This window comes from Apteryx mantelli, chromosome Z, assembly GCF_036417845.1.
Source record: "Apteryx mantelli isolate bAptMan1 chromosome Z, bAptMan1.hap1, whole genome shotgun sequence".
Lineage (NCBI taxonomy): Eukaryota > Metazoa > Chordata > Aves > Apterygiformes > Apterygidae > Apteryx > Apteryx mantelli.
The window spans coordinates 18923023-18937378 of record NC_090020.1 but is presented as its reverse complement, the minus strand read 5'-3'; the positions used below and the strand labels follow the sequence as shown (position 1 = coordinate 18937378).

At 34.2% G+C, this 14356-nt stretch overlaps 1 protein-coding gene across 3 annotated transcripts in view; it reads right to left on the bottom strand.

Moving 5' to 3' along the window:
• The window catches only part of KDM4C (lysine demethylase 4C), a 266679-nt gene that overhangs the window by 223573 nt on the left and 28750 nt on the right, over nucleotides 1–14356 (bottom strand). For all 3 annotated transcript variants that reach the window (XM_067315328.1, XM_067315329.1, XM_067315330.1), the window contains one exon: nucleotides 10593–10786. In XM_067315328.1, the coding sequence (XP_067171429.1) occupies nucleotides 10593–10786 (194 nt within the window). The remainder of the gene's footprint in view (nucleotides 1–10592; nucleotides 10787–14356) is intronic.

The following is a 14356-nucleotide window of genomic DNA, read 5'->3' as shown; positions in this document are numbered from 1 at the left end:
ACTCTTTAGATAACGAACGTAGGTCATGAAAAGAAAAACTGTTCAAAGCTCATGGCTATCTAAAAAGGAAGTCAAAAAGGTTAAATTTCTACACTCATTAAAATGAGCTGAGGAAGTGACAGGGAAGAAGTAGCAAAATAAGTTTTGATCAGAAATATTATTACATTAATGTAATTGCAGGAGAAAAAAATAGGACATGAAAAATTATAACACTAGCTGAGTTTTAAAGAAAATTTTTGATTCAATCATTTTCATCTTTCCCACATCTACATCCTGCAAGTGTTCAAGAAGCCAAACTTTCTAACTCCAGAAGCCAATTTTAAGTTCAGCTACTTGTTAAATCATCGTATATAATTTGGGACTGTATATTTGTGATACTACTGCTTTGCCTGTTTGTGACATTAACGTAAGTAAATTCAAGAATTGGTTCGTTTCTCAATCTGAAACCTTGTAAAAGCCTAGTAATGTCTCCAAAATACACACAAATACATACAGCAGGCCAAGAGGGTTTCAAAAGAATCACTTGTTTAGGGGAAGGAAGATACTTTAATGCTTTTTCCCCACACACACTAGCAGGTTGCATTGAAAAACAGTAAATGCTCACAATATCTTGATTCTGTTCCCTGGTCTTAGGGTCTATCCATTTATCTAGTGACCAGCTAATGGGAATTACAGAAACTTCCTGGTAGCAGACGTTACAATCCAAGACTCCTCTCTTCCAATTTACAAACAACTTCCCTCTTGCATGATCTTTCTTTGCTCCCATGAATCTTGCAGCGTGGTACAGTGAAGCTTCAACAGGTTATATGAAGACTATATCCCCATAACCTAAAGATTAGGGGACACTGTTAGGAGGTAGGGTGTCAACTCCTGAAATAAAGAGGGAATTGAAATAACATTCCCACTTTTTTGTTGGATTCTAATCAATAAACAATTTTACAAAAGGGGGAAACTCTCATCTACTCTTCTTTAAAAAAAGTGAGCCTCTTGCAAGCTCCAGTGGTATGACTTAGGTATAAGACTTCCAGAAAGTATTCCTGAATCTGAATTCCAGTTCCCACAGGTCAGTGTTAGATGATTAAGCCTCAAGATTTCAAACATTTCCCTCTTTTCAGAGTTGCCTACAGGCCAAGTTCGACAGCTTTCCATTCAGCATGCTGGCTGCAATGTGGCCCACTCTGAAGCACCTAGTTTCAGACATCTACACTGTGTAGAACTTCAGAGCTTAATTCAGCGTTCTGAACTCCTCTCCAGGAATAGCAGCCTAAAAGTTAAGCACAGTTCATCACTCTAAATCTCTTTGCTGAGTCAGTGCTAAGTTTTCATAAAACAGATAACCAAGTCATCTGCAGTTGCTTCTCAATTCATAATAAACATATTATTTAAGAGATTCTCAACATTTGTTTTGTGGTATCTTCTTGAGAATTTATCATAAAATAAGACCCAAAGCAGCACCACACCAAATTCACCAACCACAATGTCTACAAGGCCAGAAATAAAAAAATAGAGATATGAGGATTATCCTATTAGACACTACCAAACCTTCTTAAAAAGATGGCATCAAAACAAAACTCTTTCCAGGCTAGAGCTACTAAGTCCTTTAAAAATTTAATTGCCTTATTTTTAAGATAGTAATATGATATTTATTTAGAAAAATGAAATGAAGTATTACATTAAGTCTAGTGCAACCGTGCTTCCTGAAACATTATTTTACATATAATAATAAAAAAAAACCCTACATACTCTACTCTTATGGCTAAAAGGAAATGCAGGGGTGCTATTTTTTGTCTGTATTAAAAGTATACCTTTCATTTTTCCTTAAGTCATAGCACAGACTCAGTAAGAATTTTATGTATCTATTTGTTCTGTCTTTAATTAAGTAGAAAAGCATGACTGTATGTTGGCTATGGTTAATGTGCATTTAGCATTGAGCAGTATTTAAATAAAAAGAATCAGAAGGCATTAGCTAACATTCTTACTAATGCCATTTTAACAGCATCAGAATTTCAAAAGGTTTCAGCCTGTCCTACACAAACTATTAGTCTTAAGCATCCTGTCAAAAAACTTCTATCTCCAAGTTTGTTCCAACATAAAAATCATAATTTAAATACATTCAAGAAGGAAATTAAATCACAGTCCTCACTCAAGGAAACTGTTAGAAAACAGGGAAAAGGTCAATGCCTTCACTGGCTGCAAAGAATGTCAAAAACCAAATACCTGAAGCATGCTTTAAGAATTGTATAGTCTCCAGTTGTCCCTTTGTAACAACCAAGAGTACCCTGCTACAATGAATCACCACTTTTAATTTAGTGTGCATGTTTCCCTAGAAAGTGAATTTTACTTTAATAGCAAGAAAAGCAGTGGATCTTAGTGAAGTTGGCAGCAACACCTTACCATCTTTAGTCTCCTCTCTGAAATTCAATGCAGCTGTCTCACTTTAGCAAGGAGTTAGCAACAGTACAAGAGCTGGCCAACCACAGATCTAATAACATCTTAGATACATGCATCTAAAGATCCCTGGAATGTAAGTTGGGCTTTTCTTTTTCCAAAGACCCTTTGACTTCACTTTGAAGATGGAGAATGTAGGCCATAATAGCCTCCAAGAACCTTGACCGTGAGATGATAAGTCCTTTGTTTCCAAGAACAGGAAATAAGACCTGTATTTGCCATAAAAAATACATCAAGTTAGCTGGAAAAGCAGATTTCCTACAAGTATGATATGGATCAGCACAAAATTCTACAAAACTCAGTCACTAGACTGACTTCCACACTTCTTTGCCCTACCTCCCTCTAACGTCTGGAACAAAAGAAAAGACAAGAAATAGTGAATACAATTTGATTTGCCCACAATACAGATAAGGTAGAGCAGTTCGTGAAGTTAAACTAAAAGAGATTTTGCAATGCAAAACATTTAAAATTAATAATAAATGAATAAATCTTAATAAAACACAACTAAATTTGAAGCTATGAATAAACAGAAAAATCAAAGAATTCCAGTTTACACAGTACAATATATTAAAGAAAACAGAGAGCTAACCAGCTATAACACAATTTTACTAGAATAACATGTGGGAGTATAAAAATTCAGTCAGTTTTCTACAAGTTTGTTTGCTTTGTTTTTATCTATGCCTCAAAATAATTATATGAACCTTCACCACAAGAATAACATTATTCTAGATATCAGAGTCAAAGAAGTTACTTTTTATAATACAAAATAGTTCTTACGGTACTGTTTGCAAATTTATAGTTCTACTGATACTACAAAGGTGAATTCTGAAGGAGTCTGTTCAATCCATCTGTCTCAGTAGAAACACCAAACCCACAGACTAGCAGGCAAGGTCATTCAATGGATTGGTCATTACCTTTAGAAAACTTGCTTCTCTAACTTATCATATATTAGGTTTTTCAAAAATAAAGAAGTGGTCACATATATTGTATGTTTTTAGCATATAAAAAAACTGATAACTTCCTTCCAACATGCAAATGGCTGCTATCAATTGCCTGGCCCTATGAAAAGTATTAACCCAAGAATTGCCCTTAAGAGAAAACAACATAGCTTCTTCTTGACCTACAAATTCAAAATTATTTAGCAGATATGGGACAACACTTCTATTTTTGCTATCTTTGTTGTTGCATTTGTTTTGTGAATAGAGGGAGTATCTCCTTTTTCTATTTAGTACTTTCAAAACAGTATTTTCAATGGTTTTATATTTCTAAGAATGCAAATTATGAAAAATGTTGGCTAAAAACATGTAAGTGGATAGAAACTAGAAAGAAATAGCAGCACACAGGTTGCAACTGAATTGAAAACAACTTTACCTTCTAGTTTACAGGTAAACAGATAGATGAAGACTTGATTCAGACTGTATTTTGAAAATTATCCCATATATCCAGCAAAGTAACTTTCAGTGTTAATATTTTCCTTGAAATTCAGTAGCAGAATGATAGAAAAGTTTAGGTTAGAAGAGACCTCTGAATGTCATCTAGTCCAATCTCCTGCTCAAAGTATGGCTAACGTCAAAATCAAATCAGCAGCCTCCCTAAACAACCTGTCCCAGTCTCACTGTGAATTTTTTTTTCCTATATGCAATTGGAATCTCCCTATCTGCAACCTGTGATTATTCCTACTTGTCCTTTGTTGTGCCTGTGCATCACTGAAAAGCGTTTGATTCCATCTTCTCTATAATCGCCCTATACCATAGGCTACAACCCCAGACCATACGTAAGAATGTATACCCTTTACAGAAATTCACAGGTCGACTACTACACACAAGTAACTACCAGTTCATAAAATGTTTGTTTGTCCAACCAATGAATGATTCACCCCTAAGGACAGTAAAAAAAACTTTCCCTTACTTCATCTATAGACTTTTTGCAGCTTGCATAAGAATCAGTTACACTTGCCTATATTGTTACTTCTTATAAGAACAGAAGTCAAGTTCAACCCTAAAAATTAAAAGAGAAGTCAGAGTCCAGAAAAACGTATCAATTCTCAGGAAGTATCTCATTTGTTTGAAAACATCTTAAAGATTCAAGTAAGCATGAAGCTTCTTCAAAGCAAAGCCTCCACAGATTCTGCACCACCCACTCAACCACATTACAGGCGTAAGTGTGAAAAAAAATTTATACAGAAATACATAAGAACCACAGAAAGATATAAAATTGTTCCAATACACGTATTCATTTAAGAAGTCCATAATCAGCAAAGGAGCCAAAAAGAAACTACTCAAGCCTCAACATCTACTGATACACTTCTCCTCCTCTTTGTTTAGTGTATGGTTTGGGGGGGGGGGTGAGAATACAAAAAACAAAACTTATACTAGCTCTTATCAATAAAACTTGAAGAAAAAAATCCATCTTGATTGACACTTAGCATCATCAAGAAAATTCCGTGTAATTAGTAGTCCATATTGTCTTTTCTGTCTTTCTAGTAACTTCATGGACACTGCTCTTCAATGCTGCATTTTACAAATTGTACCCTGCAAATAACACAAATGGTCTGGAAGGTTATGTCACTCAATTTGCTTTTTAGGCTATATGATAACTGGTTATTCAGTACTGTAGAATCTTCTAAGTGTAGGCAGTAGCTAGATTTCAAATTTGAAAACTGGTAAGGTGCTGAGTAAACTGTATGTTTTACAACTGAGACAGCTTTTAGAACAGCACTATTCAAAGTAAGGTAAAAGCACATCAAAAATAAAGGATCATAGGTTTAGCGCTCAAAAAAAATGCCCAGCCAAACAGCAAGATGGTCATTTGACAAGCAGACCGTTGTACTCACCCCATTATTCTTATCTCAGTGACAAGAAATAGGATGGGAGGCATGGAGTTCTGTTCTTACTAAGCCAGATACATGTAGCGATATTGGATAAAGCCATCAGTTGCAAGCTAATTCTGTGTGACACTAAATACTTTACCAAGCTACTACTCTGAAGCCCTTGTTATCTATTGACAGGGGAACAATAGCTGAGGATTATTTTGTACTAATTACTACTTAAAAAATTCCAAAGCTTCAAACAAATAAAATGTTGTTAAGCTAAACTTGTAACTGTAATTTGTTCACAGTAAGTGTAATCCATTGGTTTTACAGTTAATAACATGCAATTTGCATACTCCAAGTTACAGCAAAGTAAGGCTCTCTAATTCCAGACACTGGGCTCAGAATCCCATGCCAGTCCCAACAAGCAACACTAGTTTGCTTTACAATCATTTAGGAAGTCAATATTTAGTATATATAAATTTAATAAATAATGGATTTTTAACATATAGATAATTTCATAAAAAGTAAATCCTCTTCCACTGCAAAAATACCTTTTCTCTCCAGGCTCCCTTCCAAAATCCAAAATCAAGTTTTACTTTCAACCTCTTCACTCCTCAGAAGTGTTGTTATCATTGCCGTTTTCAGAACAGCCTTTAACAACATCCTTGTTATTGCCTCTCTTCACTAATTGCCACATCTCCCCCTCAAAGTTCTCCCACTTTATGGACAGCACTCTTCACTATTAAATGCTTGCCTGGTTTCAAGCACAGCGATGAACCTTTCCCAATGCTGATAAACCTGTATACCATTTGTTTCTGATTATAACTCCCTTTTTATTGGATCTGTCTTCTTATTTCTAACTTTTCTGATAGTTTTCAGCAAGTCAGCGTGGCTAATACACCTCTCTTTCAATTTAAGCATAAACATCTCCCCACCTCTCACGGAAGTTCTATACTTTACTGCTACATTCCACATTAAAATGTTTGCATTTTACTATTTTCTTTACCTGTTTTTCATAATTTCTCATTTTCCATAAAACAGAACTAAGAAACGTGCCATTTTTGTCAATGGTACACATACCTTGTGCAAAGGTAGCAACATACTTCCACTCATGCCGAACTCTCCATCACCTGCCCAAATCTTGATCAGTCTTTGTTAGCTGCTGATCACACTGAAAATCCTACTAATGAAACCCTGGAAGACCCTGGAAGAATCTTTACAGTCCATTTGAGAATCTTTTACACCACCTACTTGATTACTACATTTGTTCTAAAACCATACAGTGTTAGCATCAGTCCAAGTATGCTTCCTCTCCTACATCTTTTTGTACATAATTTTAATTAATATTAATATCAGGATCCAATCATTTTATCCCACCATACGCATAACTCCATCACTCCTCCTCTGCTATGGCATTCAAAACTCTTTCCTCACTTTTCCCTTACAAAGAGAAGATCATCAGGCGTTGGTACACATTCCACCCTGGCAAATCCACAACCATATATTCTAGCTACATTAATCAAGAGGCAACAGTACAGTTGCATCTGGCTGAACCTTAGGCAGTCTCAAGAGGATCAAACTTCTCATATCCTCTATCCACTTACTCTAGAATAGAGAATTCCTGAATCTATATCACCTGCTTTATTTCAAGCTTCACCATGGATTCTTTTCACTCTGCTCCTTTGAAACTAATCACTAAACTGCTGGATGAAGCCTTACCCCTCTTGTTCATCTCATTTTGGCTAAGTTCTCTTCCTCCAAAAATTTGACCTCTTTTTCTTGACATTATCACAGAGATGGAATCATCTTCCCTTTCTGCAGCATACATTTCTCTTTATTTTGCAACTGACACTCCCTGTAAGGTATTCTGTGATATACAAAATGCATTACTACTTGGTTGTTGTTTTTTTAATACAATATATTATCTGTTGCCATTTCCAGTCTGTTCATAAGAGTTAAGAAGTGACCAGAGAAGACCAGACAGAATGTTACAGAAAACATCCTCACAAATTGATACATAGATTATCTGTTTGTATTATATTGCAAGTTTACACTATGTACTTTTTAATAGTAAGTAAAGTATCAGACTCTTTACATGGAAAATAATTCATATCTCTACCATAAGACATAAATGGTGAACAAAATGAGCACAATTTAAAAAACATTACAGTCTAAAATAAAACACTAAATACATTCTCCACACATCCTTACTCTTTCTCTCTAACAAAAATAAAAATAAATGAGTCCAATTATTATTATATTTCAAATATCCACAATGCCATGAAAATAATTGCTTTGGGCCTGCTTAATAAACACTTTCATGTATTCATTATTAATATACTTCAAGCAGATTTACATCATCTTAATCCCTCAAGGGGCAAGAAATTCCTATCAACACCACTGTTTTTCATATGAGTCAGATGAACAGCACAAAGAACAAGCACTGCTTTCAGATAGTTAATACACTCAGAAATATTTTCCATAATGTAAACATCTTATTCAGATTTTTTAATTTATAACTCTATAATGTAAATTGAATCATTATCTATATCTTATGCATGGATCCAATACACATACCATAACCAGTAATCTAGCATTATTTTTGCTATTACATGCTGAAATCTGTTTTCTACAAAGTATTAATTTCTAAGAGCAGTTCAATACTTTAACAACAGGACACAAAACAAAATTCTTCAAATTATCAAGTGAAACAAATAAATTCTTTTTAGTGTGGGCCTATAACCCTGAAATAGCAAGTACACGGAAGAAGAAAATACTTAAGAACAAATGGCAGAGTGAAGAAATTTTTAACAGTAACAAGCAGCCCAGATATACTATTATGAAATAAGTATGAGCAACAAACTGAATTAATAAATTAGGTAAATCATCAATCACTCCAATGATTCGTCATGGCAAGAAAGATATTTTCTAAGAAACCGTGCTGTAAAACGAGGCATCATCTTCAAGATGTTTTCTTCCCTCAGGAAAAACAGCAAGGGAAAGTTGCAGTAAGAATTCTGCCTGGCAGCAAGCAATTATAATAGGTTCTATTCCCTTTTCCAGCAGATTTTTTCTCACTACATCCTTCTCTCCTCTCCCCTCATATTGTTCTGTTTATCAGGACTTTAATTTTGTTTACTCCTGTTTGTCTTTCAAATTATTTTCTGTTTTTAGCATTCTTTTGCAAGCAGAAAGTAATATAAAAAGCAAAAAATACGCATTACCCAAATATACACACACACACACACACACACAGAAACATCCATATTTACGATCTGGCAAACTTAGACAAAATTTTTGCTGTGTTTCATATAAGGCAGTCAGTGGAGGAACCAGTATGCAAAACATATACTTTTAAGTTTCTTCGCATAACTGTTGATGGTGAAACTGCACAGAGAATAAGGAGAAATGAAAGTTAATCTAAGCCTAAATACAAGTAAACTCCAAATGCCATAAATACTGCCATAGCAGTCGGTTTTAGCTGTTGTCTGCAAGGCTGGGCTTCCAGGAGGAAGTGATCCTCTTCTCACATGGCATAGAAAATATACTACACATCATGCTTTCCTCAGTTCTCCATAAAACTGATGTAGCTGTCTTGAAGAACTACATGCATAACCAGAAAAATTAAGAAGAAAGGTATTACTGTCCATGCCAGTCTATTTCAATTCACTAAGGAAGCACTTGTCAACTCAGTTAAAATTTTAAAATGGCAAATAAGATCTTTACTACCTGTATCTTAAGATTCAACTCATTCTCCACTTTTGGAAGAAAGTATTACACTAGTATGTTAACATTTGGTACACTTTACTGATACAGGAACAGCACTAGCACAAATTATTACAGCATTCCTCCTGTAAGAGTATGGGTATAAAAACAAATATAATTTTATCTCTCTTTGGACTTTTCTTTCAGTGCTACATTTCCCAACAATATCTAATTAACTTCATAGATTCTCATACACTTGCATAATGGTTTTGCGTTGGCTGTAAACACAAGGAGTATTTGTTTTCCCTGGTAATGTTTGTTTTAAAATAGCAATACCTCTATTTCGGCTTAACCCAGTATATTTTTCCTTTCCTCCTTTTTTAAATAATAACATAAAATTCCTAAGAATATGAAACAATTTTTGGTGCAATCATTGCTTTAGTTAAATTGCACTTATGGTCTTACAATATTTTGGAATTGCCTGATCTTTGCATCCATTTTTAAAAACAGCTATCATTCTTGTGCTTGAGAAGGCTCTCTGTTAGAATGCCCGAATCTATCAAGCAGCAATTTCCAACAACAAAATATTATTAATCAATGCAAAACTGACTTGCATTACTCCAAGAGGCCACGTTTACCTTCTCTGTCTAAACACAAGAGATTCGCTGTACAAGAAGAGTAGGTAAGCATAAAGCAGTTACCTAAGAACAAGCAGCTGGCCAATTTATCACACTCTTTACAAGAACACAAGCAGAAAAGTGATATTTGTTAATTTGCCATTTAAATATACAATGTTGCATAGGTCTCTCTCTTTTGCATGGATATAAAAAAATAACCAATATAAAATCTAAACTAATCTAATAATGCCTGAAGGAAATATCAGCTACAAAATTCTCCATATAGTTTGGACAACTAGAAACTGTCAGGACATAAGGACTGCCTATCTTTTGTACTTCTTTCTAATGCTTTTACAATCTTTTCACAATTTTTTAAAAAACATTTTCTGATCAGTACGAAAACATTGCTCTCACATGCATAAATATGTAAGTATACCACAATCTGTGTAATATTTGATTTACTTCTCTCTCCACTGAATAAAAGGCTATTCAACTTAAAAAATCTGACATTATGGGGAAATGACAGAAACCTCATACTTAGGCAGTGCCTTCAACATTAAATCTCCTCTCCTACTTGGGCTGCTGAGTAACAGCAGAGAATATGCCTGTTTCAGTGCATGTTTAATATAAAGCATGTAAGCAGTCTCAAAGGACTAGTCACATGTCCATTGAACTGAACCTAAGAGACTGATTTAAAGAGGCCGTAGAAAAGTTCTCTCAAATAGTATGAGGGGTTCCCAACTCATTAAAATTCTCATACTAATTCATCACTACTTTCTTCTATTGAACTCAGACAAGCCCTATATATTTCTTAGCCTTTTCCTTTAAAATAAAAGTTTGAGTTACTGAGATGTTCTTAACATTCACAAATATCACCTGTTTCATAGCATTCTCAACTAGTAAGACTATCTTGGCCTACCACTCTGAAGCAATTCTACCTCGACTGTTTGCTTTAGTCAGATCAAACAAACAGAAAAATGAAATGAGCTTTCATAAAAATTTAAACTTGCCATGACTTTGGCTCCCCAAAATGAAGATAATTAATACTGTAGAGATCCATGTCTTCAGTGTGCCATGCAAATGTTGTTTTCCACATGCCAAAATAGAGATACGGGGTATTTACCCCCTCAATAGAAATTCCACAGTCTTCTCCTACAACATCCAATATTGTATTAAGATGGGCAATATTCCATTCCTCAATATCCTGAAAAAGACATATAACAAATGTATTAATTATTAAATAAGGCTGCATTACTTTAATTTATTATTGTCTCACTCAAAAGATACATGCCTGATCTAGAGTTTCAGGGAACTACAGATTACAACAAATTTGTAAGTACTTTGGGAGACTGTTGAACTTACCTAAAAAAAAAACTTTTGACTTTTAATAGGATTTAGATCAGCTTCTAACTCAGAGATGTTCAGAGCAGAGAATGTATAGAGCTTCATATCTGCTAAGGCTTCACATATCAACCCTAATAAGGATTAAAACTCCATCCACAACAGAAATAATAGCAGCAGAAAAAATCTTTGATCAATGAATAGCTAGAAGACACTAAGTTTCACCAGGCCTATCTATGCTTTTAAATTACTTATAAATTAATACTACACAGTATGAAAAATGCTTAACAAATGGTAACTTTCCTCTGTAAATTTACCATATTCTCTGAAAGGTATGAAAAATAAAACCATTACATCACTTCAGAGATATTTCTAATCATAATGAAATACTGCACAATAGAGCACTTCAGAAGAAGTCTAGTGATTTCATGGGATTTCAGCTGTTTTTCTTCCATTATTGCCTATAAAATTTGTGTATTAAAAGACCTGCATGTATTTTTTGTTATATTTCAGCTTCACCCACAAAGTGCAGTACTAATCTCAGGTCATACAGGATGCAAAAATCAGTAGAGCCGAGATCAAAGCTACAAAACTGAAATGAAAGAGATTACATTTCATTATAACAGCAATCATTAGCACCTCCAGGAAAGGCATTACCAGGTGCACACACAGTCAGAAATAAATAAATAAATAAAATCAAGGAATATGAGCAAAACCATTACAAAATCAATTCAGGTAACTCACCTTATTGAGAATACAGCACTTAAACACGTTATTAACCACCATCTCCTCCCCCACCGCAATCCCACACTGATATGCTACACAGTTCTGGTAATCTTACTCAAGTCTGGGGAACAGGTTGCTGGCAGACTCAGTAGATTAAGACTAAGAAACATGGTAACATACGGCAGTTGAACAGGTGGTGAAAGAAGTATGTCCAAGGTAAAGGAAGAAATAAAAGACTGTTAAAACTCTCAGTTTTCAATTCCTTACTTTTTGAGATTTTATATCAAGTACGTTATGTGTGCAGCAACCAGAACTGATATACAAGACTGTAACTTTTGCATGAATCTCAACCTTTTAGTTGAAGAACCACCTCTGACTGCAGTGACTACTTCATTTAAAAAGAAAAGCTATCCTTAAGTTGTCTGGGAACTGGAACAAAGGAGTTGTATTTATAGAGTGAGTTAATTCCCAATAGTATATTTCATTTTTTAATGAGAGCTTTAGATTTGATGCATTCATGTGACAGAAAGGGTACTAGAGCTTAAAAAAGAAAACAATATGATAAGTACTATCAGAGCAAAAAATTAAACAAATATGAATTTAAATAGTAGATGCTGGTAAAATCTGCAGCTTTCAAATCTCAGAGTCTTAACTGTCAGCCAGGCAGAAAAGTTATGAGATAAAAAACTTTGTTTGAAGAAGTAATTTTAAATTAATTATTTCTCAAATTAATTTACTTGAGAAAAAACACACAGATCTTTGGTCACAGATTTTGCACAGTCATTTTGGAGAAATAAAGTCTACCTAAAGTCTATCTACAACAAAAAGACCAGATATCTACTTAATATGGAAAAATGGGGGCAACGACTTAACCACAGAGTCACAAAGGCACTTACATAAGGTTATAACACAAGAACAAATACACCAGATAAAATCAACTGTTAATCAACTCCATATCCACTTTCTAACAGTGGCCAAAAGCAGACATCCAGGGAAGAGTCCAAAAACAGGGTAAACTTAATAATACTTTTCCAGAATACCTTTCCAGCCTTCAGCAATTTGCAGACTGAAGGTTCCTCCAGAAAGAGGTGGTATATTGGTGGTTGTATTTAACAGGTCCCAGTGGACTTTTCACTCATTGATTTGTCCAGTCAGTTTTTTTAATACACGTAAGTTTTTAGCAACCATAACATCCTGAAACCTTCTCTGTGCTTACCAACAATTAAGTGAATGTCTGGAGAAAAAAAGAAGTTTTTTTCTTTTTTTTTAATTCCACATCTCATTTTCACACCCCATGTTAAGTCACTGCTAGTCAGCAAACACAGTGCTAGTGTTTTGTCCCTGCCACAAAAGCCAATCATCCAATGAACAGAAAATTAAGTTGCTTCAAGATACAGAACATACAAAATATACAACCTCTGCAAGAAACATGAGCCATTTCCTAAAGATTACTGCAGACAAGCTGTAGAAGTTTTACCTTTAGCGGAAATGCTCAGTTTGGCTGAAACTCTAAAAAACACACTAGTTTTAACTCTTTCCATATTCCTTGAACTTTAAAAAAAAAGTTTTATTTTTATATCTAGATTATTACAAGCTGTTACTTTGCCTCATAGCTACTACCTTTTTTGGTATTGCAAAACACTACATAAATGCTTATTTTAATTTTTAATACAATATGGTTCAAACTTTAGCTATAGTTATGAAACTTTTTAAACTTTATATTTGCAATGCAGACTATAAAGATCACAGGAGCTTTAGAATAGTACTTTAAAAAGTCAAAACATAATAATATTTCTCAAAACTACTTCTCAAAGCATATCTTAGAAGGGTATTTCATATTTAAGTAGCATTAGAGCAACAGTAAAGTTTAGTTGATAGTTTCTTAAAAATACAAAAAGCTATCTAGACATTATAATCTATTCAATGTTAGGAAAATAACAAGTATTTATTCTGATTGTGACCTGTATCAGAATATTGGTTTACAATAATTTCAGGGGAATGGGTAAAGAAAATATTATAACTTATCCACATTTTTGATGGCAAATCCTTTAAAGAATACCTATCATGTACCATTCAATACAACATCAGGAAAAAGCTGAAAAATAGCATATTTCTCTATATTTACTATAACAAAGAAATAGTTTTCCAATACTACAAGCTTGATACAGCCTATCATCTATGGTCTTTGCTAAAGCACATTAGACTTGCCTTACACTTCTTCTGAGAAATATTATAAAGGTACAGGTAGCAACTTATACAAAAGACCACTAGACCAATATTTATTAATTTGTTGGGTGACTCAAACTTACTGTAAATTGCTGTCCAGAGTTGTTATGACTCTTTTAACCTCATCAGAAACAGCTTTTAATGTGATGTGGAGATAAAATGGGAGAGCTCACAAGCAGCTCTCAAAGATCTGAACACTTGCACAGCTTGGAAGGAGCTGACCCATTCCTTTTAGCAGCTCTCAATACCCTGCACAAAAAGTCAAGTTCAAGATTTTAAACAGAATGAGGACCTCTCTGCCAATAAGATAGGCTCCATATGAAATTAATTTCTATTCATTTCCCTTTTTAAAGCAATTACAATAATGATATAGTACTATTCTTCACACTTTCCTTCCACAAATCAGCCAGTCTGATGTATTCTGTTTTTATGAACATGATTTCTGTATGTATATGTTAATTCACACAATCCTCTTTCAGTG